Source organism: Actinia tenebrosa, unplaced genomic scaffold (assembly GCF_029948245.1).
Source record: "Actinia tenebrosa isolate PJP-AT-01 unplaced genomic scaffold, QUT_ActTen_1.0 PGA_scaffold17__23_contigs__length_9995812, whole genome shotgun sequence".
Taxonomy (NCBI): Eukaryota; Metazoa; Cnidaria; class Anthozoa; order Actiniaria; family Actiniidae; genus Actinia; species Actinia tenebrosa.
Genome location: NW_028292577.1, coordinates 6,496,312 through 6,519,480, shown reverse-complemented (window position 1 = coordinate 6,519,480; position 23,169 = coordinate 6,496,312). Strand labels below are relative to the sequence as shown.

At 38.7% G+C, this 23,169-nt stretch overlaps 2 protein-coding genes and 1 pseudogene across 2 annotated transcripts; all 3 read right to left on the bottom strand.

Annotated features, from left to right (window-relative positions):
- Window positions 1–5,979: 5,979 nt before the first annotated feature.
- On the bottom strand, window positions 5,980–8,327 carry LOC116292713 (dual specificity protein phosphatase CDC14AB pseudogene; annotated as a pseudogene).
- Window positions 8,328–9,936: 1,609 nt separating this feature from the next.
- Window positions 9,937–12,617, bottom strand: LOC148910363 (uncharacterized). The gene is made up of 2 exons (XM_089032086.1): window positions 10,588–12,617; window positions 9,937–10,520 (listed from the first exon to the last, which is right to left on the bottom strand). The coding sequence occupies exon 1, from the start codon at window positions 12,421–12,423 to the stop codon at window positions 10,861–10,863; it is 1,563 nt and encodes a 520-aa protein (XP_088888212.1). The 5' UTR covers window positions 12,424–12,617; the 3' UTR covers window positions 9,937–10,520; window positions 10,588–10,860.
- Window positions 12,618–17,554: 4,937 nt separating this feature from the next.
- LOC116292702 (meiosis-specific with OB domain-containing protein) lies at window positions 17,555–23,072 on the bottom strand. The gene is made up of 13 exons (XM_031700057.2): window positions 22,947–23,072; window positions 22,789–22,846; window positions 21,691–21,822; window positions 21,152–21,227; window positions 20,743–20,935; window positions 20,482–20,582; window positions 20,311–20,363; window positions 20,110–20,205; window positions 19,305–19,397; window positions 19,027–19,186; window positions 18,426–18,612; window positions 18,246–18,332; window positions 17,555–17,595 (listed from the first exon to the last, which is right to left on the bottom strand). Exons 1-13 carry the CDS (start codon window positions 23,070–23,072, stop codon window positions 17,557–17,559), a joined length of 1,401 nt encoding a protein of 466 aa, XP_031555917.2. The 3' UTR covers window positions 17,555–17,556.
- Between the last annotated feature and the right edge of the window lie 97 nt (window positions 23,073–23,169).

Sequence of the window (23,169 nt, the reverse complement as noted above, 5' to 3'; positions counted from 1 at the left end):
AGATTCGAATACAATTTGATAATCAAGGCACGTGTAAAAATGAGGTAAATGGCGGAATCACGGGAGGGAACATTAGTTATATTTGCGTATGTGCATTCTATCAGCAGTATCGAGATGTACTACAAACTGGATAAAAAAACATGTTTGCCAGGCTCTGACTTAGATGTCATAACCTTTTATCTGACCGTCATGAAAATATATCGTTAATTTTTGCACGTTACTGCGCTATGTTTTCCTATTCACGAACGTACAAACAACCCCACGAGGAATACTAGGTCAATAAACGTTCCAGCGAATTGTCCTAATTTTCCCACCCCAAGAATTACAAACCTCGATGTAAGGCTTAATAGGATGCTTAGACAGTTTTGCTTGACGGGGTATAAAGACGAAATTCCTCAATCTAGGTTCTGGTAATAATTTGATACTGGAGGGAGAAGGCTAAAAATGGACCAAATCTTGGTGGTGACTTGGGCGTAATGTTTTCCCATTTTATTGTTATTTCCCTGAGAAAAAGATTCTTTATTTAAGTTGTATTCATATACCTTGTTATATATGTGCAACCATTAAACAAGGAAATGATACTGTAGGGAAAGATACACGGTCTTAAATGGGAAAACATAACGCCCATGTGGAATTGGTTCATTGAAATAAAAAATGCTGAACTTGATATGGACCCATAGTCCCATATACTTACTATACTGCTAACTGCATGGTCTATTCTACTCCTCCACAACCACGCGGTTTATGTGTTCGTAGCCGACCCTGGTGAGTCGTATCAGTTTTAGTTTATCCCGACTAACCCCCTCCCCCCTTGGAGATAATTCGTCACCATACCTCCGAGAAAAAAATCTAGAAATTAATAATAATAACTTTAATAATAATAATTATTATTATTATCATTAGAAATTAGCCTGTGAAGGTTATATAGAACAGTTAGATGTAAGGTTTTTAGAGAACAACCAGGGCTGCTAATCTCTATGATAAAATTATGGTCATAAAAAATATTATTTTGTTAAGACTGAAACGATATATTAGTGACAAAGAGATGCACCGCCATGAATAAATTATCTCCTGTACTGATCTAGGTATTTGTAAAGTTGTCAATTATAACTTAAATCCAACAAAAACGGAATCCCATGCAGTGACCAGGTAGCACGCAACTTTCCCTGGAAATTTTAAACTTGTTTGGGCACTGAAAATGTAAATTCCAGACAATGTCCTGCTCATGTAAACGTAAAGACAGGAAAAAAAATATTCCAAAATGGTTATTTTTCCCGTAACTTTTATTTGCGTGTTAAAAATGATCGCTGGGGGCATAAATCTCATTAACATATTTTAAAAAACCATTAAGATTATGGGTATGTTGCTGGTAATGAGAAAAGTACTCATGTAGCGATGATATTCGCACGATATCGCACGCTAATCCGAATAAGGCGAAAATTAATGGAAAAAACTGCAGCAAAATATAATGGAATGAAGTACTAAGTAAAGAATAAAAGAAAAGAAACAAAACAAATCTTTGTTCCTGGTAATGAGAATGGTAGTCATGTGGTGATGACATTCACACGATATCGCACGCTAATTCCTCACACGGTGAAAAAGAGAAAAAAAAAAGACCCTAAAAAAATGAATGAAGCACTGAATAAAAAAATTGAAAGAAAAGGGGGAAAAACCTGTAAAGACTGGTATCCCTCTCTTGTTTTCATGTGCGTGTTCAAAGGGCCAAATGATGATAGAATAAATGAATTAGCATATTTTCTTTTTTGAGATAAAAGGCACTTCTAAACAAAGAGTACTGCACTCTGAGTTGGACAATGCAATTAAAACTCTTCAACTTAGAACTACCAATAACTAAGAAAAAGAAAAGAAAAGAAAGCGGAAGTAAAGCACACTTTGTATCTATGTGGGAAGTAAGAATAAGAGGTGGGATGAATCTCATTAACGTTTAAAGAACCAAACTCTAATCCTGGTCAAAGTGGAAAGTATTGTACGCTTCTCTGCACGATGAAGGACTCTAATCAGTTTAATTAAAATTATAGTAAATATAAATGAAACGAAAAAATCGAAGCACGAAATAATAAGAAAAGTGGGGTTTACTTTCGTATAGTTTTAGCTTGCGTGCATAACGATGTTAGTAGAACCAGGAATACTCATTTGCATATGTATAGAGTTCAGCACTATTAAAGGAATGAGATGGTACTTGAGGTAACGATAGCTATCGAGGTATTGCACGGTATCTTGCGTGCTGGTCAAAACTAGCGGGTATTTATTTCTTTTTCGTTTCTTTTATATTAGACAAACCATGGTAGCTTGAGCGCTGCGGGATGATTTTCAAAATATTTTTGTCACAAATGTTTGGAAGAAAATTGCGTGCGACGCGTTCTGGCTTGACAAAATAAGACCACAGCGCATGCGCATCTTAGTTACTTGTATCTACTCAACAAAAATACGAAGGCACAAATAAAAGAATTTATTAATACAAAAATGAATGAAAATATTCATGAAGGTTGATACTCACGGCAAAAATTAAGACATTTTGACGGCAATCAACTAATAAATGCATACTGAAATATGATAATGAGAATAATAAATATAAATAAATAAATAAACATATTTATGGTCAATCAAGTTGTGTTGCGTAAAATAGCGCAGAAACAAGAGATTCTATTATCAGTGGTTTCATTGTCTTTTGAGACAGAAAGAGAAATGAAAGAGGATGTCGGCTAAGTGAGGTGTGGTCACTAAATAGTAAGAGTTATAAACTTCTTTGTCCTACTAATACACTGGAATACTTATCTGAGTACTAAGTTGACTGGTGATATAAAAGACGATTCTTTCACTTTAATGAGATGGTAGGCTGTTGCATCAAGGTCTAAGTCTTTCTATTAATAGGCTTTCGAAAGAAGACAAGACTTTAGAGTCGAGCTAGAGGAAGCCAGGCACCTCAAATCCCTTGAGCAACTTAGTTTTAAGAACTCCATAACATACTATTTTTGATCCTTAGCAATACATTTTTTTTCTTGTTTTTCACTTAGTTCTTTTAAAAAACTCTTACGACTTAGCAAGACGAAGTGAGAACGCCAAAGCCTGATACATTCGCCGAAGTACGTGCAGTTCCCTAGAAACAGTATCTAATGCTTGTGATATTTTAATGCCATAGTTTAATGAAATTGCATGGGGGTTGTGATCCTGAGAGACTGATATTGAGATCCTTTGAGAAGCTTGTGACACTGTAAGCTCTGAAAACTACACAAGCTTCTAACTGAAAGGATCTCTATATCAGGCCCCGTTTACACGAAGCCGGATATTTTTTTATCCGGGTAAAAAAATGTGCGTTTACATGCGGCTTCGTTTAAACGCTCATAGGAGTTAAATGAGCATGCGCATAGTTCCTGAGCCTGCGATCTCCTTTGTTTAGTGACGTCAGCGTTAACGAAAATATCCGGCTTCGAGTGTTTACATGGAAAGGCATAGCCAGCGTTTTCAAAAATATCCGCTTTGAAAAGCGTTTTCGAAAATAGCCGGCTAAAGACCGTCTCCGTGTAAACGCCTAAACGGATAAAAAAAAATGCGTTTACAAAATATCCAGCTTCGTGTAAACGGGGCCTCAGTTTCACTGGTTTAGAGGGAATGCGGAGAACTCTGAAATCAGAGAGATGCCAGGTGTACTAACCGAGTACGACACTGGCCAGAAGGTGTACTGAAAATATCGTGGTCGTCATGGAAGTAAACGTAATATAGAAGCAGTAGTAGCACTAATATTGCTTTCGAGTAATTTTCTGGAGCGTTCGCTTTCTTTATCGTCGTTTAAAAAGCTAATTCTTCCTAAAAGCAATCAATCTTTGCTACCAAAAAAAAAACTAGGAGGATAGTGAAGCTTATATGTTTATGAGGAAAGTTCCGACTATCATAGATCTTAGTGGTTTATTTTCTGAAGATCATGAGTACTAATCGTCATGAACAAAACATAATATTTACCATCGTCGTTAGGAAACATTTTTTATAGAAGCGGCACAAAAACACTGTCTTGTTTACGAGAAAACCTTTGTGCTCGCGGTCTTCTGAATTTTCCCGCTATGCGCTTGAACGGTCCCACGCTGACTTCCGCGTCAAAGCTCATCGTCAACAACTCACCACAATAACATGAGTCTAGCAAAAGAATAACAAATCATATCCAAAAATAGGTTATAGAAAATGTTCGTCAAATACTATAATTATATGAAGTGTGAAGAAAAAGACTTAAGATTTTAGGAAAGTTTAATGAGTATATTGTTGGTTATAATAAATTACTACTTCAACCTCCTGTTTTGTTAACATTTATTTTGCTAGCAAGCTCTTATCGTCTAGTCTTCTACGTCCGTATTAGACTAGTAATCGACCTACATGGTCGTCTCCAGGGAAGAGTCTAAATAATAAAAACACAAGGAAACATGAGCAAACAGCCTAACACGTATAGTATATTGATCTAAATTTTTCTCTAGAACCTCCGTTACGTTCCTTCCGCAAGAACCAACACGCTAGCCGTGCCTTAACTTAATTAGCCTAGAACTGAACTATTCCTGATTTCGATAAAATTGGACGGTTTTTAGAATCCAGAATATTTGAATTATTAAGCTTTGAACCAAAATAGACCAAAATTTTGGAAGAGGTAAAATCAGGGAAATGCTTCCTGCAAAGAAAAACGAATTGGTGTTTTGTTTCCGTTTAAGTATAGGAAAAGTATACTGAAAGTTGTAACGAACGCCAGTCATCTCTAAAAGGGAGTTAGAAGCATAGAATAATCATAAAGTCAAAATACTATACACTCAGTAAGCCAGAACGTACCGAGGTTAAAGGAAAGGGAAAAGAGAACCTAAATACGACTACAATTATTTACTGACGGCCACGGGGTATAGAGTTATGTAGGCCTCAAAGGAAGTATTCTAAAATACTGCTCAGAATTAAATTTAACTAAGAATTATTGTTTATATTTAAGAATTATTATTAAAATTTAGTAATAGCCGGTTTTGTTGGTTTTTCTATTCTAGATGAAAGTTTTTATAAGAGTCAGTTAATTCCATCCCAAATTCAAGACAGCTACGAAGTGATAATAGGGCTGGAAGTATCTTAGCGGTATCATAACTTAGTCGTGGATGGATAATTATTAATCAAGGAGAAAAGTTCATAAACAAGGCCGAGACCAGACCCCTTGGAAGGATTAAACTCTGTGTGATTTAATCCAAAAACCTGAATTGCTCAATTCAGAAATTAGAATCAAAATGTTATTTTTGGCAAGAATATCTGAAGCATTCATAATACGTAATTTTAAATGGAGAAATAAACTTGGGATATTATAGAAAAATACTCATTTTTCTTTTGAAGATATCGGACCGATTGGTAAAATGACTAGAATAAGTTGTCTTAGTTGTAGAGATGTGGGAGTGATATAGTCATTGTGCGGGTTGGAAAAACCAAGAGTAATCCAGAACCATTACCAAGGCTACCCCACACAGGCAACGTCAGAGTCGGTCAATATTTACGCAAGTGGTCATTCGGTTGTAACGCGTTCTGAACGTTAAGGCACATACTGTTTCTCATCCATAACGATATTTACGAGCCTGGGTAACTTATCTTATAAGAAGCACAACGTGTCACTGCAGTATTTTGGATTAATATATTGGTGGGAAAATTGCGATCAACCATGACTACAAGAGTTAGTGTTTGGTATGACTCGCCCACGCCTCACCAGCTTTGTGTAATGTTCGTTCGTCATCAAGTTAAAAACGGGAAAAAACTAATGAATGGATTACGTGTTACTACGACACAAAATCCAAAAATTAACCAAAGTCTGATCCAAGAATATAACAGGATGAAAAACAAAAATATCAAATACCAATATAAAAAGAAGAGAAATTTGGTAATTTCCAAGGGCGTGTGTTTATGATAATGTTATATGATTATCAATGAAATGGAAGAGGCAGACAAAAAATAAATGATTCATTTTATATTTTCATTAATATCTTTAATTTCAAAAATATACAGCAACATAAACACAAGTATTTATATAGCACAATACTGTAAGGTACAACTTTGCATCACTAGAATAATTAATCTATGAGAAATGGAAAATATTTAATCTTTGGGAAATGGAAAGTATTTAGCAAGGGTAAGACATTTCATTTACTAACACAATATTGCCTTACATTTTAAACTTAAATATTAAATGCTTAATAATAATAATCTAATAGAAAAATATTCACTAGAATACTTGCCAGCAAGACTTTTTGCTTTTACACACATAAATAAGCTAGATATCTTAATAAAGAACAAGAATATGTACAGGAATCTTTATGTACAGTATGTTATAGTCATGTCAGAGTAATAACTCTGTACCAAGTACAATCAATTTGATTGAAAAGATATATATATTCCACATAAACGTTACTTAAAGAATTTTCTCTCAACTTTCAAATAATGCATTTTGAACATCTGTGATAGATTAATTCAATGTCCTTAGGATAGTGAATGCAAAACAAGTAGATCTTTTATAAAATATCTTATATATATACATATATATTCATATTTTCTTGGCTTTTTCTCAAATCTAATGTCGAGATATAAATTCCATTTTGGCTAAAATATTTCACATTAATTTCAAACTCAACTCAACGAAGTCATATATACATAAATATCAGGATTTCAAACCAGACTATCATTTTTGTGCAAAATTTTATAATAAATAACAAAAACCAGGAAAAATTCGTTGAATTAAAGAAAATAACTTTAAGTTAGAGGTTTATTACCAAGAGAACAACTCTAGACTATAAGAAAGCTGGCAGGATGCTGGAGTGAGTTTAATTTGAATAATCACTAGACGTCGATAATCTCACTATCGAGTATTTCTATTTTGTTCAAAAATATCTAATCCTTTAGAAGAATTTTAAATCTTCCAAGGATTCCTGAAAGAATAATGTCGCAAAACAGGTTCTAGTTGTTATTTTGTTTGTATTTACACGTTACTGGGCGACAGTACCAGTAAAATTATAAATTCGCAGCTGTCTATTAGCATGTCGACATCGCACGCCAGACAGTTGTAGTAAGGAAAAGCCACTCATTAATATTCATGTCTGCGCCCCAACTAAGCCACTTTTTCGTCTCGTCTGGGAGTACAAGCGATAATGTTCAAGCTTTTTTTCATGTTTTCATTCAAGTCTTCTAGAGTAAGATCTTCTGGGTAGCCTTTCTGGATGGCAGTTTCTTTGTGTTCGAGGAAGCAGTGCTGTAATGTAGAAACGCTTCCTGGTCTACACATACGTAGCCAGCCTACTGCTTCCGCTGCTGTAAATTTATATTGCTTAATTAAATAACACGCGATTAGAGTTCCTGTTCTTCCAAGTCCTGCCCTACAGTGAACAGCAACGGCCCCTTCACACTGATCGACGACACGAGTAAACTTCTTTATGATAGCTTTAGTAGGAATCCCGCCATCTTCAAAGTACTGATCGTAGTGTGCGAAACCGTTTGCCGTGAAACAACGGGCATCATACACGAGACCATATTTTATCATGTTGTCATCTCTATTCAATCTTACTACGGATTTTACTTCATTCTGTCTGAAGTACTTCCTTAGTTTAGTGAATCGGCTGGCTTTTACGTTGTTTCTTCTTTGAGGATCAGAAATCGCCAGAATCTTCCCAGGCACGATCCAGTTTAAATCGAATGTACGTTCGTCCTCTTCGTATTTGTTCAAGTCAAAGTCTTCAAAACTAAAGAATCCTAAAGAAATAGCCTTCTCAAATCCTTTCAAACTGTCTGATATAGATAAATTATGAGATTTACTGCCATTTATATCGCAATAAGGCAGAAGAGAGTTCGGTTTGAATTGGTTTGCCATCGCTTCATAAGCTTCTTCGGCGGTCATGTTTAACTGACTAACGGCAAACGCGCCACATAAAAATATGGCTCTTGTTCTCTTTCTTTTCTCATGTAAACCATCTTCAGCGGTAGTGTACATGACTATCTTCTTCGCTGCCGGTACCATATGAAGCTTGGTATTCACCAAGCAGAAAAATCGGTAAATGCCGGCCAGGTTTGATGGGCCGAAGTAAGGTGTGTCGGCGAATTTACAACCGTCTAAGGTCCAGTCATGATCGACGCTGAAATAGTGGAAATTCGGGCTGTTTCTTGGCTTACACGTTACAGTGACAAAGAAAAGACGATCCTTGATTAACTCACAAGAACTCATCACGTTTCTATCCCACATTTTCGTATTTGTTGGCAAAAAAACTCGTGGTACAAGTCGTAGTTACTCCTCGTACGAAAAACCAAAACAACACTAACAAAACCGTCGTCGTGGCGCGCTATAAACTCATTCATTCATGTTAGAAACCGGTTCTGTTACGTCATGGACAACAATGACGCCGATTGGTCAATTCGCGATTGTTTGCATTTTGCTCCATTACATGGACCAATCAAAAAGCAGGAAAGAACAATTTATTCCTCCTCCGGGTCGAAAGTCCAACTAGCAGGAATTTGGCGCGAATCGCCGTTGCGTATTTGGAATGATCGTTACGTGTTGTCGAGCACATTCCCGCCAACGCAACCAAAATAGAAGGAGGAAATATGTTCGGATTTGTTTTGATGAGTGATAATTTGCATATATTCGAATAATAACAGTTTCTCGTATGAAATTGGGCTATATTATTCCACTAAGAGACTGAAAAATCCCACGTGTAAGTTGCGCAAGTGAGAACAATTAACATAACAATGTTTTCGGTAGTGATACCTTCTGTTCCAAGAAACGAGGGAAGAGGGGTTAAAGGAGCGTATCGTGACTCTAGAGTTTGTTGACAAGAATATTTGAGAATGTGAGATGCCGAGGTGTTTATGAACCATCATTTGCCTAGTATTCAGAAATAAATTTTTAAAATGTAGTATTTTGAGTGGAACAGAAAAAAAGTAATATCGAAGTACGTGTCTGAAGTGGCCGATGAATTATTCCCTTGGGTGCGAAGGTATTGCCCAAGACGGCATTTGGGATTAAGTCCATTAAAGGTGTAAGTTGAAGTTGGAGAGTATAGGGCTATAAGCTGATTTTTTCGAAAACTACTCTCGTTTAGTTATTGATCTTAAATGTTGATTTTACATCCGTATTTGCTTGAGAGCTGCGGTCTACGGGGGGCTTGACCTCCCATGTATGACTTATTTCATATTCTTTCCCACACTCACGTAGCATGCGAAATGATTCGATAAATATGTATAAGCGTCATTTTAAAGGGAAACAAAACGAGATGATTTCAAAGACGTCGTGATATCGCTAGTAAACTTTTTTGGCGCATTTCATCAATCAATGTTTGATCAATGAATAAATAAACTTTTTGGACCAGTTGTTTTTTTTTTTTATGTAGAACGTGTCTAGGAGGCTTTTGTGGTGCAGGACTGGCGACGGATCAAAAGGGATTACGAAGTATCAGCGTTTCCTTTGACCTGGGTGTATAAGCAGTGTCATGAATTAAAGCGAAATAGGAAGAAGTAGGATCTCGTGGTTTCGTTTCGGCTGCATTCGACTTCCTCATATCGGGATCATATGGCAGAGACTCATGCCACAGCACGTTCTCCATGTACCATTAGTACCACCCCTCTCTCTAGTAGTGATATTTAAAAAAAACTATATATGTTTTTCTTTTCGCACTATGAAGTGAGTTGTGGTTGGATATAATTTTTAGGGGACTTTGCTATCAAGCTTTATGTGGAACGATATTTTAGGAACATGATACTAGTAAGTTGAAACATTCTCTTGAAGAATGTAAAACCAAAGTTCTGTCTGACTGGTTCAAATATCAAAACAAACGTTTTCACATTTTTGAAAACATCGTAGCATTATTACCTTACATGGTTATAACGTAAAAATGGAAAATGTAAATTCAAAAATCCCGTTAAGAAATTAATAGACAGATCTAAAAATATTGTCATTAAGAAGAAATACTATCATACTTCGATTTTACAATACATACTTGAGAAACAGATATTGTTTTACATTTTTCGAGTGCTTCGAACCATCTCTAGCTGTTGGCATTTGAAAAATGACATCGTTAAATAAAAATATTACTTTGCATTGACTGCATAGTCAAAAAAGCTAGTCTCTGTGGAAATTTCTTTAAATATTTAAGACGAAGCGCCACTGAGTAGCTTTTGAATCTTTACTGGGAACCATAATAAATCATACCAAAACGCGTATTAAAGACATGCTTCTACAAACAGCGCAGCAATGATCGCTACCATTAAACACCAGAAGAGGATCAGTTAGGCCGGTTACCCACGAAGGAAATTTTGCAAAACATTTGCAGTTTCTTGGTGGTCAGCCAGAGAACACGATAGCACTTGTAGCGGACATCTTCTTTCGTTCAGTGGGGACATCTAATTCAGTAATGGGTACACAACGCAAAACGCTCGTCGATTATATCAGCGTTTTAATTCTCGATAATCTTGATGTTCTTCAGTTATTTCATTCACAATAGACAGATTTATAATTACGAGGTTCACTAGAAATAAAAAGTTACAAATTAAAAGCCTATATCTTACGGAAAATCAAATATAATCTTGACATACCATATGGTGTACGTATTACGATCGTCTTGCTGCCTGTCCCGGCTTACATCCCATAATTTCAACTTATGAATATTAATAACCTACGCTAATTAGGAAATCAAATAGTTGTCGTCTACATTACTGGCCCCAAATGAGGCATTTCTTATGGATCATTTCTTAAATCATTGTCCTGACGACAATAACAAATTAATTTGGTTTCATAGCACAATTATCAATTAACTCAACAATGTTCTTGTGTAATTCGCTAACAGTGCTTCCTTGATTCTTGAGGCTTTAATCAACTCCTTCCAGCAAGCACAATTTGTGAATGGGACGGACCAACTCTGTCTTAGACGTCTTGACTCTTGCGGAGCGTACAAGTCCCTCCCTTGCCTTGTAAACTTCTAGTACACATGCCAGAGGCCACTGGCCCCGTTTAACGGTCTCGTCCACCACCAAAACAACATCACCTTTCGCTAGGTTCCTTTGTGGGGAGATCCATTTCTGCCTCAATTGTAAAGTTGGTAGGTACTCTTTGAGCCAACGGCGCCAGAACAGATTGGCTAGATATTGACACTGTCTCCATCGACGTCTGCCATAGTTATCAGAAGCCGTGAATACACCTAGAGGCATACTCGCTCCTGGACGCAGTAACAGGATATGGTTAGGCGTTAAAGGGGAGTCGTCCTTGGGATCATCACTGCAAGTTGTCAACGGCCTAATGTTAAGAATGGCCTCCACTTGCGTCATTAAAGTCAACAGGACTTCGTCTGTAGTAACTTGCTCCCTCAACAGGGCCCTTAAAATGGACCTTACAGATCTTATGATTCTCTCCCATATTCCACCCATGCTGCTGGCTCCTGGGGGATTAAACTTCCAGACGATTTCTCTCTGTTTTAGGAAACTCTCGATCTTCTGAACATTCCATTCTTGTAAAGATTTGCGTAGCTCTCTCTCACCACCCTTATAGTTAGTACCATTGTCGCTTCTGATTTCGATGGGTCTTCCTCTGCGATTCATGAACCGCTGCAACGCATTGATGAAGGAATCTGCTTCCAAGCTATGAGCAACCTCTAGATGTACGGCTCGTGATGTTAAACAAGTGAAAATGCATCCGTACCGTTTCTCTGTGCTCCGACCTCTTTTCACTAAGAATGGACCAAAGAAGTCTGTTCCAACAAATGAAAATGGTGGTTCGTCAGGGGTGAGCCTGTCAACTGGCAAGTTTGCCATCTGTTGGGATATAGGCGGGGCCTTACGTCTTCGGCAGTCAAAGCATGTCGTCAGCACACGTCTAATTAGGGATCTTGCGCTTACTATCCAATATCGCTGTCTTACAAGGGCCAGTAGGTGTTCTCTTCCAGCGTGGCCGTACAGTTGGTGATAATGTCTAATAACAAGCTCGCAGACAGGGTGGTTCTTCGGTAGAATTGGTGGATGTTTGGCTGCATCAGAAATTGGGGCGTTCTCTAAGCGGCCTCCAACTAATAAAACTCCTCCTTTAAGCACGGGGGCTAGCTTGAAAATGCAACTTGCCTTTGGTAGGGGTTTCTCTCTTGTGGAAACTTTGACTTTCGACTTCTCAATCTGTTTGCTCAAGATATTCACTTCCCTTGTGAAGCCTTGGCCTTGTACATCCTTGATAATCGCAACTTCTGCTTCTCGAATCTCTTTCACAGTTATTCTTCCTCTTGTAGCAGGCTTAACTTCAATATCATGCTTTGAACTTCTTAACTTGTTTACGAAGTAGTTTCTGAATCTCAGCATCCAGGCAATGGCCACCTTTAAGCGATACCAATCAGAGTAATGCTCGTACATTCGTTGCAGGAAGTTCTTTGAGTCCCTTTGCTGTGCCATATAGACCTGTCTCTCTCTCTTCACTTCTGGGTCGTCACTTGGTACCTCAGATATCTTGAGAACTGGTGCTGGCCACGAATCTTGGCCTTTCCATAAAAACTCAGGGCCGCACAACCATCGCCTTCCTTCGTCTCCTGTAATTTTCTCCGCGGTCAAACCTCTGGACGCATCATCCGCAGGATTGTCTTTGGTATTCACTTATCTCCACTGCTTGGGGGTAGAAAATTCGTGAATGATAGCAATCCGATGTGCCACGAAGATGTTGAATCGTCTTGAGAAGTTGTTGATGTATTGAAGCACTGTTGTAGAGTCAGTCCAGAACGTCGACTCAGTCAGCGGCAGATCTAGCTCGGCTGTTAACATCTTATCAATTTTGACTGCTACAACGGCCGCCGATAGTTCTAAGCGAGGAATGGTCACTGGTTTTACAGGAGCGAGCCTTGACTTCCCGTTCAGGAACGAACAATGTACTTCCCCATTAATGTCAACCATCCGCAGGTACGATACGGTGCCATAAGCTGACTGGGAAGCATCTGCGAAATGGTGCAATTCATAGGTGACGATGTCTCCAAGGTCAGGTGACTTCAAGCATCTCGGTAGCTTCATATTTGACAGTCTTGGTAGGTCTTCTAGCCATCTCTTCCACTCAACGAGGTTATGTTCAGGGATTGGGTCATCCCATTTTAGTTGCTGTCTACAAAGTTCTTGCAAGATTAGCTTGGCTAACAGGACGAATGGAGCAGCGATACCCAATGGATCATAGCCAGAACTCGTTATGGATAACATCCCACGTCTTGTAAGAGACCTTTCCTTTACCTGTGTCTTAAATCCGATGCAATCTTTCTCGACATTCCATTCAACTCCTAAGGCTCTTTCCGTCGGAAATCGTTCAAAGTCTAGTTCCTTTACAGCCTTAGCTCTTTCAGATTCAGGTATCGACTTGAGGACTTCTTTACTATTGCTCATCCACTTTGTGAGACGAAATCCTCCTCGTCGTAGCAGTTCAGTCACTTCAGATGCAGTTCGTATAGCGCCTTCAACAGTACTTGTCGACTTCAGCATATCATCCACATAGAAGTTCCTATGCACGATGTTCACAATCTCATCATTAAATTCGGTTTGATTGTCGTCAGCTGTTTTTCTGAGTGCAAAATTCGCACAACTTGGCGAAGACGTTGCACCGAAAATGTGGACTAGCATTTGAAAATTTGCTGGCTGTTGACTAAGATCTCCATTAGGCCACCAAAGGAATCTAAGCATGTCACAGTCCTTGGGCTCAACCTTGACTTGCAAAAACATAGCTTCGATATCTGCTGCTAGTGCTATGGGCTCTTCGCGAAATCTAGTAAGGACGCCTACGAGATTGTTCGTTTGATCAGGTCCTTGCAATAGTTGGTCATTTAATGACATGCCTTTCCATTTGGCGGCGCAGTCGAATACCACGCGTAGCTTCTTGGGGGTAATCACAGCATGGTGGGGTAGGTACCACACTCTCTTCTGGTCAAAATTCTCGTTGGGAAGGCGACGGGCATAGCCCTTAGTCAGATGGTCATCTATAACTTCTTTGTATTTCTCATAAAGTCCAGGATCGTTCAGGAATCTTTGTTTTAATGTTGCAAGTCTAAACTCAGCCATCGGTCGATTGTTCAATGTACAATAACTGCTGTTTCTCCACGGCAGGGCCATTTGGTAGTGACCCTCAGATAAAACCGTGCTTTCCTGCATGATAGACAACGCTCTTTTATCTTCTGCTGACATGCATTCTTCGGAACTTAGTACTGCATCTCCGAAATCGGTCCTCCAGAATCTTTCAACTTGAGCCTTAAGCTCATCACCATGGGAAGATATGTAGTGTGCGTTCAAGCTTTGTTGATGCCTAGACTCAGTCATCGGTCCTACGATGGTCCATCCAAGGAGTGTCTTGACCGCATACGGTTCCTTCCGTTGTCCTCGTTTCTCTTCTAACGCCCAAAAGGCTTCAGGCGTATCATTGCCGATGAGTAAAGTAACTTCATCAGTGTCTATTTCAGGTATTTGTATTTCTGCTAGATGTGGCCACCTACGAATGTCTTCATCTCTGGGTGCACCTTCTGTAGTGATGTGCAATTTTTTGACTGTCCATACGGTCGGTATCTCGACGACATTGTCTGAGTCAAGAGCTGTAACTTCCAAACTCGCGGTTAATCCCTTTCGCTGAACGTTTGCCTTTTCGATAGTTGTCAACGAGAATGTTCGTTCGGCGCCTTCGATTCCCAGCTGTTCTATTAGGCGTTTCTCGCACAATGTCGTGTCGGATCCTTGGTCCAAAAGAGCGTAGGTGACAACAGATCTCTGACCTTTCTTTCCACGAACCTTTACGGGCACGATTGGAAGACATACTCTTTTCTCCTTGGCAAGAACATCGACGCTGTTTACGCTATCAGCCTTGACGACATTATAATTTTTAGCACTGTTCGTATTGTTACTTGAATCCTGGCTCGGCTGTTGATTAAGGTTAGAGCTGTTCGGTGGATGCAGCAACGTGTGGTGTTTTCCCTCACAGGAATCCACTTCACACTGTTTTTTCTGATAGCAATTCTTTGCTCTATGTCCTCGCTTAAGGCAGTTGTCACATAACCCTTTGTCTCGAACAAACTTCATTCTTTCACCTTGCGTCTTCTTCTTAAATTCATCGCAGCTTGTGAGAAGATGTGCTTGGGCACAAAGACCACACTTTACCTGGTCGTTTAAAGTATATGCGGCCCTCGAAGCTAATTGTGAATCCTTTGTTGTTGCCGTCACTTTCGGCGTTTCTGCTTGGTGTGTCGCTAGGGTGGTAGCTCTTGGCGGCCTTGGCGTGTTCTGAAACGGTTTACTTTGGGGTCGCATTCTGTCCCTGGACGTGTCCTTTGAGTCCATAATCTGTCCGAAAACAGGATCATTTGCGGCCTTTGCTCTCTCAGACAAAAATTCGGACATATGGTCTATGCTGGGTTTTCCTCCTCCGCTTCGTATCACTCTAGCCTTCTCGAGCCACCTAGCCTTTAGGTGGACAGGGAAACGTTCTGCTATTTTCTTCAAGTTGTCAGCATTGTTCAAGTCGTCATAATATCCAACGGCACGTAGAGTTAATTCACAGTCCTTTAACTTATCGGCGAAAACTTGCAGGCCTTGTCTATCAGACGCCCTCAGCGGGGGTCCCTCAGTTACAAGATCAATGTAGGCCGTGGCTATGACATAAGGTTCGCCGAATCTTTCAAGCAATAACGTTCGTGCTGTGAGGTAGCCGTCGGTAGAGTCCAATACTACACAGTTCTTGATCACTTCTTTCGCCTTGCCCGTACAATATTGCAGTAAATAATTCAATCGTTCTCCGTTATCCTCAGTCTTTGCTTCAATGTTCTGTTCGTAGTTGCGAATAAACCTCCAGTAGTGTAATGGGTTTCCATCAAAGGTTAATAGCTCTGGTTTAGGAAGCATTAAAGCGTTGGTCATGGCGCTGGTGATCCTTTCTTGCTGCTTTATCAGTTGACTGAGGACCTTCTCATGGACTGCTGGCTTAGGTGGTTCATCGTTATTGGCAGTGTCGCTTAGACGGTTATCATAATCAGCGACGTAGAACTCGGGTGTGTTCAGGTCCAGCCATGCCTGTGGTGTCGGTGCATGTGCAGCATGAACAAACTTCGGTTTGGGCTTCCTGTGTACTACATCAGGCCATTCTGTCGTCGTAAACGGGTTACTTGAGCTTCCCCTTGTCGGTGTTGCTAACGAACTGCCAGGCGTCTGGGCCATCGGGGCTGCGAATGGGTTAGTGGAGATCGGTGTTATCGGAGTTGCAAACGGGTTCACAGGGAGGCGCTGTCTAAAGTCTGCAACTCTAGTCGATTCCTTTGGGGCACTTCTTGGTGTGGAGCCAAAGGGGTTTGAACCAGGTAACACGTCGTCGTCGTCGTCGTAAAAATTGTATAGCTCAACTCGTTCGGCCCTTTCATAGATTTTTAGTTCAGTGTTTCTTTGTTCCATTTCGTGTTGAGCTTTTAGTAATGTGTGTCGACGTTTTATTTTATTGACTTGAATTGCCTCCTCTAACCGCAATTTCATCGTCATCTCTTCAATTCTTTCTTGCAATTCTTGCTCTTCCTTCAACTGTCTAATCTTAAGCTCGGCAACAGCTTGATCTGCCCTCGCTTTCAACTTTAACTTCGTTGCTGTACTTGATTGGGAACTTTCGTTAGAGCCTGCTTGGCTACTAGAATCGCAGGGTTCGACAAGAGGCAGATCAAAGTCAATGAACGGTCTTTTGTTCCGGTGGGTCCACGCATCAATTTCTCCCTCAATGTCTTTTTTAGCTTCTAGCTCTCTACTGTAAATGCCTTCAGCTTCTTCAATATCCAACTGTTCCTTCAAGCATTCTAAGTGCTGTTGACAACACCGTTCGAAGTTATCAAATGTGTTCAATATTTTCTGCCTTATCCTCAGAACGGTATCAATATCATTGAAATTCTCTGATTTCATCACTTCTTTTATATTTCGATAATTCTTTGTCAATTGGCCAATATATCCCGATCTTGAGCGTCTTAGAGCTTCAGCTCTCTCTTCTCTCACTCCGTCACAACTTTCACGATCAGCGGGCTTCTTGCGTCTTGCCGGCGGGCTTCCTGTGTCATCATCCATCGCTGCACATGGAAATTCGAGGAATTCACAAGCCGTACGATTCTTGTAAACACTCTTCGGAGATGAAATAAACGCTGGATAACTGCAGAATCAAGCTTAATAAATGTCCATCAGTCGGTGAATGACATATGTGAACAATAATGTAGCGGACATCTTCTTTCGTTCAGTGGGGACATCTAATTCAGTAATGGGTACACAACGCAAAACGCTCGTCGATTATATCAGCGTTTTGATTCTCGATAATCTTGATGTTCTTCAGTTATTTCATTCACAATAGACAGATTTATAATTACGAGGTTCACTAGAAATAAAAAGTTACAAATTAAAAGCCTATATCTTACGGAAAATCAAATATAATCTTGACATACCATATGGTGTACGTATTACGATCGTCTTGCTGCCTGTCCCGGCTTACATCCCATAATTTCAACTTATGAATATTAATAACCTACGCTAATTAGGAAATCAAATAGTTGTCGTCTACAGCACTCGCAGCCACCGTTTCCCGGAGGTGACGATCTAAGGGAAGAAAGGTCATACTGGTATATTGTAATGATGGTCCATTGTAGCACGTACAGTGAAGTTTATATTTTACGGCGCTAGTTTTTAGTCCTTTAAATTGAGCAAGAATATCCTTTACGAATCTATCTATAGACACGGCATTAATGGTTTATATGTATATTATATATGAAACACCTGTTGTGGATTTATAACCTGTTAGAATCTTATCTGTAACCCGTCAAATGCACATGTCACATGATTAGTGAATGACCACCAGAGCTTATCTATTGTATCAATAGACAAACGCGCAAACACAAAACCTTTATAAATCATTTGTAAAAAGTTTAAAGAAGGAATAAACCGGATTAAAAAAAAAATTCCATTGAATATGAGCTGGAACGTAACAACGAGGAAGCCATTTCTTTTAAAACATCAAAAGTAAAATGAATTCGAAATATGCAGGTGGTTTGCAAAAATAAATAACGCCAGTTTTCGTTAGTTTATTTTGTTGATCAAAAGAAACAAACTCCGTACCGGTCCCACAAAGATATACTAGTATACATTATACAATAAAAAAGCTCTATAAAGAATGTAATCATGTTGAAAAAAAAGTAAAGTACGAAATGATATCAAAATAGAATAAAACGTAAAAGTTAAAGATTACTCACCTTGAAGTACACCTTGCATCTTTCTAAAAGGAATTTAAACTTGACGTCTGTAGCTTGGGTTTGTGTAAAATTTAAGAATTCAGTTGCCTGATATCATAAAAAGAAAAAGAAGATTGCATGAAAATAATAACAAAGTGTTGAAATGGGAAGGGAAATAAATGAGAAAAGATATATATTTACCGTGCAACCAAGCAAAGACTCCACGCATTTGCCCTTCATACGGCAATGCACCATTCCTGTGTGGTCAGAAAAAGAACTGCTGATTTCAAAGTCAGTTTTAATTTGCGCATCGCCATTGTTAGATGCGGAGCAGTTTGGGTTTATGCATACTTCTGATGGACCATCTAGTTTCTGTCCACAAGAGCCACTGAAAACATAAAATACCACGAAGGGCAAAAATGGGATGAGCAGAAATGATATTATCCCATATCACTCAAATGATTTATTTTTTCCATTTTCCCATTATTTAATGTTTTCATGACATTTTCCATTTATTATACTTCTCTGCTTTGACAGAATGGATATTGGGAGGGGGAGATGGTCTGAATCCCCTAACCCATGAATGAACCCCATGATTGAACCCCCTAAATGACAACTATAAACCCTCTAATTAGATAATCTTGATATTATCAAACCCCCTGAGAGGACAAGTACAGAAGTTCTACTTAGGAGCAAGTGGTTGTGGTTTTTTGCGTTTGCCAAACTACATTTTTTCAGATTTGGTTTGCCAGTTTGAACCCCTTAGTGAAAATCCTGCATCCCTAAATTCAAATATTCTTACCATCTGGTGGCAATGAAGCGTTGCCTTTCATTATCCAAATCAAGTTCAGTAACAAATGCATAAATAATGCCAGTAACTTCCTGTGGGACACATTCTTCATCAGCCGTCAAAAGTTTTTCCAGTACTTGGCTGACGGTAAAGATGTCTTGAATATTAGAGACTAGTGAATAAAAAAAATAAACTTGCTTGTTATAGATAGCAATTCAGCAATAAAAACTAATGTGCATGGACTTTTTCAAAGTTTGGGTCTAATACAGGCCAGTCTGTAGTGCACATACTTTCAAAGGCATCATCTCCTGATCTTTCTAAATCATCATCCACTATGTCTACAGTCTGTGTATACTTAAATAGTTGCTGTGCCTCTCTTGTATCTGAAATAAAAAAGAATTGTAACTAACAATCTCAATCAAGTTCTGTTAAGTTTAATATTTTAATTAATAAACAATAAAATAAAATAAATATAATATAAATGGGATTTAACAGTGGCATTTCTACAGAGTAGCTATTCATCCACGGTAATTCCAATTGGAATTTAGGAGTTGATTTTTGCGGAGGGAGGAAAGACGGAGAACCCGGAAAACCCTCGAAGCACAGGAGAGAACCAACAAACAACTCTACTCACATACGACACCGAGCTCAGCGGGACTTGAACCCGGGTTGCATTGGTGAGAGGCGAGCGCTCTCACCGCTACGCCACCCGTGCTTCCCTAATTGCCACTTAAAATAGTAAATATGCAAAATCCATGCAAATATGTGAATGAGTGCAATGGCATTGATTCTATACTTGCAGCACAAATCATAACACAGTGATGGTTCTAGAAATCTGAGAAAAGGGAGCTGTAGAAATTCAGTGTTAGAATTATCTCACCACTGACTATGCAAAACGAAAGCAAAGGAAGTCCAGGGGCATGGTTTCCAGAAATGCTATTCAGTATTGTTTCACAGTTTTGAACAAAAAAAGTTTAAAAAACCATACTGAAATAAAAGGGGGCTGCAGTGCAAACAGCCTCCCAAAATCTGTCCCCGTAAAATGTCTAGATACTTAGTCTAGTAATTATCTGCTATCAACAGCAGCTAACCTACCAGGGTTGGTAGTAATTATAGTTTTTGAGTCACAGGTTGCAACCATTGCCTTCTTGAAGTTATCAAATGTCACCTTAACATCAGCAATGAACAAAACTGCAAAATAAAAAAGATTCCAGTCAATTTTAATTCCACACAGTTTTGAAAACTGACACTGTATGTAAGACTCATAACTAATAGATCAATAACTTTTAAACCTACTAAAATCTTTTGGTAACCAAGTTTGTGAAAGCTCGACAAGCTCAGCATCCCATCTATGAATAATGAATAAAAAGCAGGAAATAACTAAGAATTATATCAATAAATTATCATTTCAAATTTTTCCATTAATTTAATTTAATTTTTCAAAATGTTTATCTTAGAAATATTTACATTATCAATGGGAATGATGAGACTGTATCATCAAAAAGTTTGATTTCGCATCTCTTCACTTGTCTGCCTGTTTTTGTTGTGATGTCTCTTGGCTTGCCAATCTTAAGATTAAGTAATCATAAACCTTATCATTTGCAAAATGATAAATAATATTGAAATGTTATAATCTGAAAAATGCAACATACAAAACACTTTTTATCTCAATCCTGAGTTTGTCACTAAGGAGCAGGGGTGATAAAAAGACACTGATAGCATGCTTACATTTCTTACTGCTGCCATGATATTGATGTGTTCTCCATGAAGACTTTGACCATTGGCTATAATATCTCCCAAAGTATAGAAATCATTGCTTGCTTTTATTGGCACATGAGCCACCACATCAAAATCATTTATATCCCATCCACTGTATAGACTGACTGATGAATGGGACTCATTGACACTAAGCTGAAATCCACTGTAAAATATTAAAACTAATGAATGAGGTAAACACACTCTAAATTTATAGCTCAGATCACTGCTAGTTCGCAACTAGTACTTCGTTGGAGGTGCAGGTGCAGAGGGAGAATCAGACCTTAAAGAGAAGTGGGAGCAGGGCAAGTGGAGTGTAGTGGGTAGGGGGTCTAGGGAATCTTTGAGAAGGTCTGTTAGTGTTCACCAAGTTCATTCATACCTTGGGGTCCAAGGACTCCATCTTTCTTCTGATTCTGTGTTTCTCTTTGCCTGAACTTGTGCATTTCTGATCTCAACTATGAGATAATTCAATAATTCAAGACTATCAATTAAGTATTGATGGTTTTCATGTTGGCCATGTTGGAGGAACTTAACAAAAGAATTGTTAATGAATTTTTTGTTATATCCTCCAACATGGCCGCCGTGTCTTTTGTTATTTAATTCTCTTGGAAATGGTTGAAAACCACCAATATGAATCCAGCATCTGAAGCAGTGGTGGATTTAGGGGAGGTCACAGGTGCCTGTGCACTTCTCTTTATAGCTTGAAATTTGTCAAGTTGGTTAAAACACGAAAGATTGCAAATTGCTAAAAAGATTTATCTTTAACTTTCATGATCCCCCATTCAAAATCCTAGATCTGCCCATACCAAGAATTTCCTTATAATATGGTGTATTAAACTGGTATTGATACTATAAAATTGGCCCGTTATATCGAGAAAATATTGATTAATCTTGACAATGATATGAAAAGTTTCTTACCAACATCATTAATCTTGAATGCTTTTGCTAGGTTGCTAATATGAGTATTAGATCCCCAACAGCTGACATTGATAAAATCAGTGGGGGTGTCTCTCAATGTGAAATGCAAGTGGGATCTAGTGGTTCCAGGATCTAAAAGATAAAGGAATAATGAGATGGGTTGGGATGAGGGGAGTGGGAATGTAATACTTTCACATCTTTATCAAAAAATGTACAACAGTGAAAGGAGGTGCACTTATATCTTGGTGCATGGGCATTCCATCTTTTAAAGGAATGCCTTGCAAATTCTTCAATTCTGTGTGCTAATTTTACTGAGAAAAATGTTTGACAAACATTAGCATAGAGAGCCCGGGGGGGGGGGGGGGGGGTACTCCGCCAGAATTTGGGTAGGGGTGTTCCCCCTATTCTGAAAGGGGTACCCTGTTTATGACAAAAAACACTCAAATTTGCAGACCCTGTTTATGATTTATTGCACTGAGTTCCTGTTTCAATTATCATGTCATCCTGCATATCGTTTTTTTACGACCATAATAACCAGTTTCGGTCAATACGAAAGTAGAAACCCTGAATATGACAGGAATCTCAGGAAGAACTTGGAACTTGAGTGAAATTGCATACCCTGTTTATGACAAGAAGCTCGAAAAACCATACCCTGTTCAGCGGATCATCCCCGTATAGTCCATATATGGGAGTACCCCCCCCCCCCCCTCCCGGGATTGAGAGGTTAATTTGCCAACCATTATCGCGATATTTCTTGACAAGTTGCTTCATTTTATCATATAGATTGCCAAATGTGGAATTGGCTGAGTTACTAATTAATATGCAGCTCCATGTTATTAGATTCTACCCCTGAATATAAAATTAGGTTAGACAGTTAGATGGTTATAGATGAACCTACTTAAACTTTAATACCCTATATAGGTTTTTACGAAATATTCTACGAATGGTACCCTGAGTGCCAGAGGCCGTGTGGGGCTTAAGCCTCTGGCACCCAGGGTATACGAATGGGCGCTTTGAGCATTTTAAAGTAAGCTAGTATTTCGATAAGTTGAAAACTGGTGAAACCTCTTTTAATTACATAAACATTTTCATTCTTACTTTTCTTGTCTTCAAATGAACGTTTTTCTTGTTTAGTTATGACCAAGCCCACCAAAACCTGAAATAGTTAAACGAGTGAGATAATTCAGAAGTAAAAAAAGGTAAAAAAAGCGCTGTAGCAATAAAAAAAACAGAGCGAAAATTTATGGCTTCCTTACAGTGTTCTGCATTCCCTGAGTCAGGTCTCGAACATAATTTTTACCATTAACAACAACTCTGTCATCTGTGAGAGCAGTACCGTCCGGCCATGCTGTCTGTGTACCAAAAGCATCAAGGCCGTTCATATTAAGCCGTATAAAAATGACTTTTTACCATCAAAAACTAATAAGAAAAATCTTGTACTTCTTCTTCTTCTGCAACTTTGAAAAATATGCCATCCTT

What these genes read in the sequence shown, in the direction of transcription:
- LOC116292702 (XM_031700057.2), bottom strand. Translation starts at nt 23,072, where the DNA reads ATGAACGGCCTTGATGCTTTTGGTACACAGACAGCATGGCCGGACGGT. An exon ending in TGGAGTCCTTGGACCCCAAG is followed by an intron (nt 20,936 to 21,151) that starts GTATGAATGAAC and finishes AATATTTTACAG; the next exon opens with TGGATTTCAGCTTAGTGTCA. An exon ending in TATAATTACTACCAACCCTG is followed by an intron (nt 19,398 to 20,109) that starts GTAGGTTAGCTG and finishes TTTTTATTTCAG; the next exon opens with ATACAAGAGAGGCACAGCAA.
- LOC148910363 (XM_089032086.1), bottom strand. Translation starts at nt 12,423, where the DNA reads ATGGCACAGCAAAGGGACTCAAAGAACTTCCTGCAACGAATGTACGAG.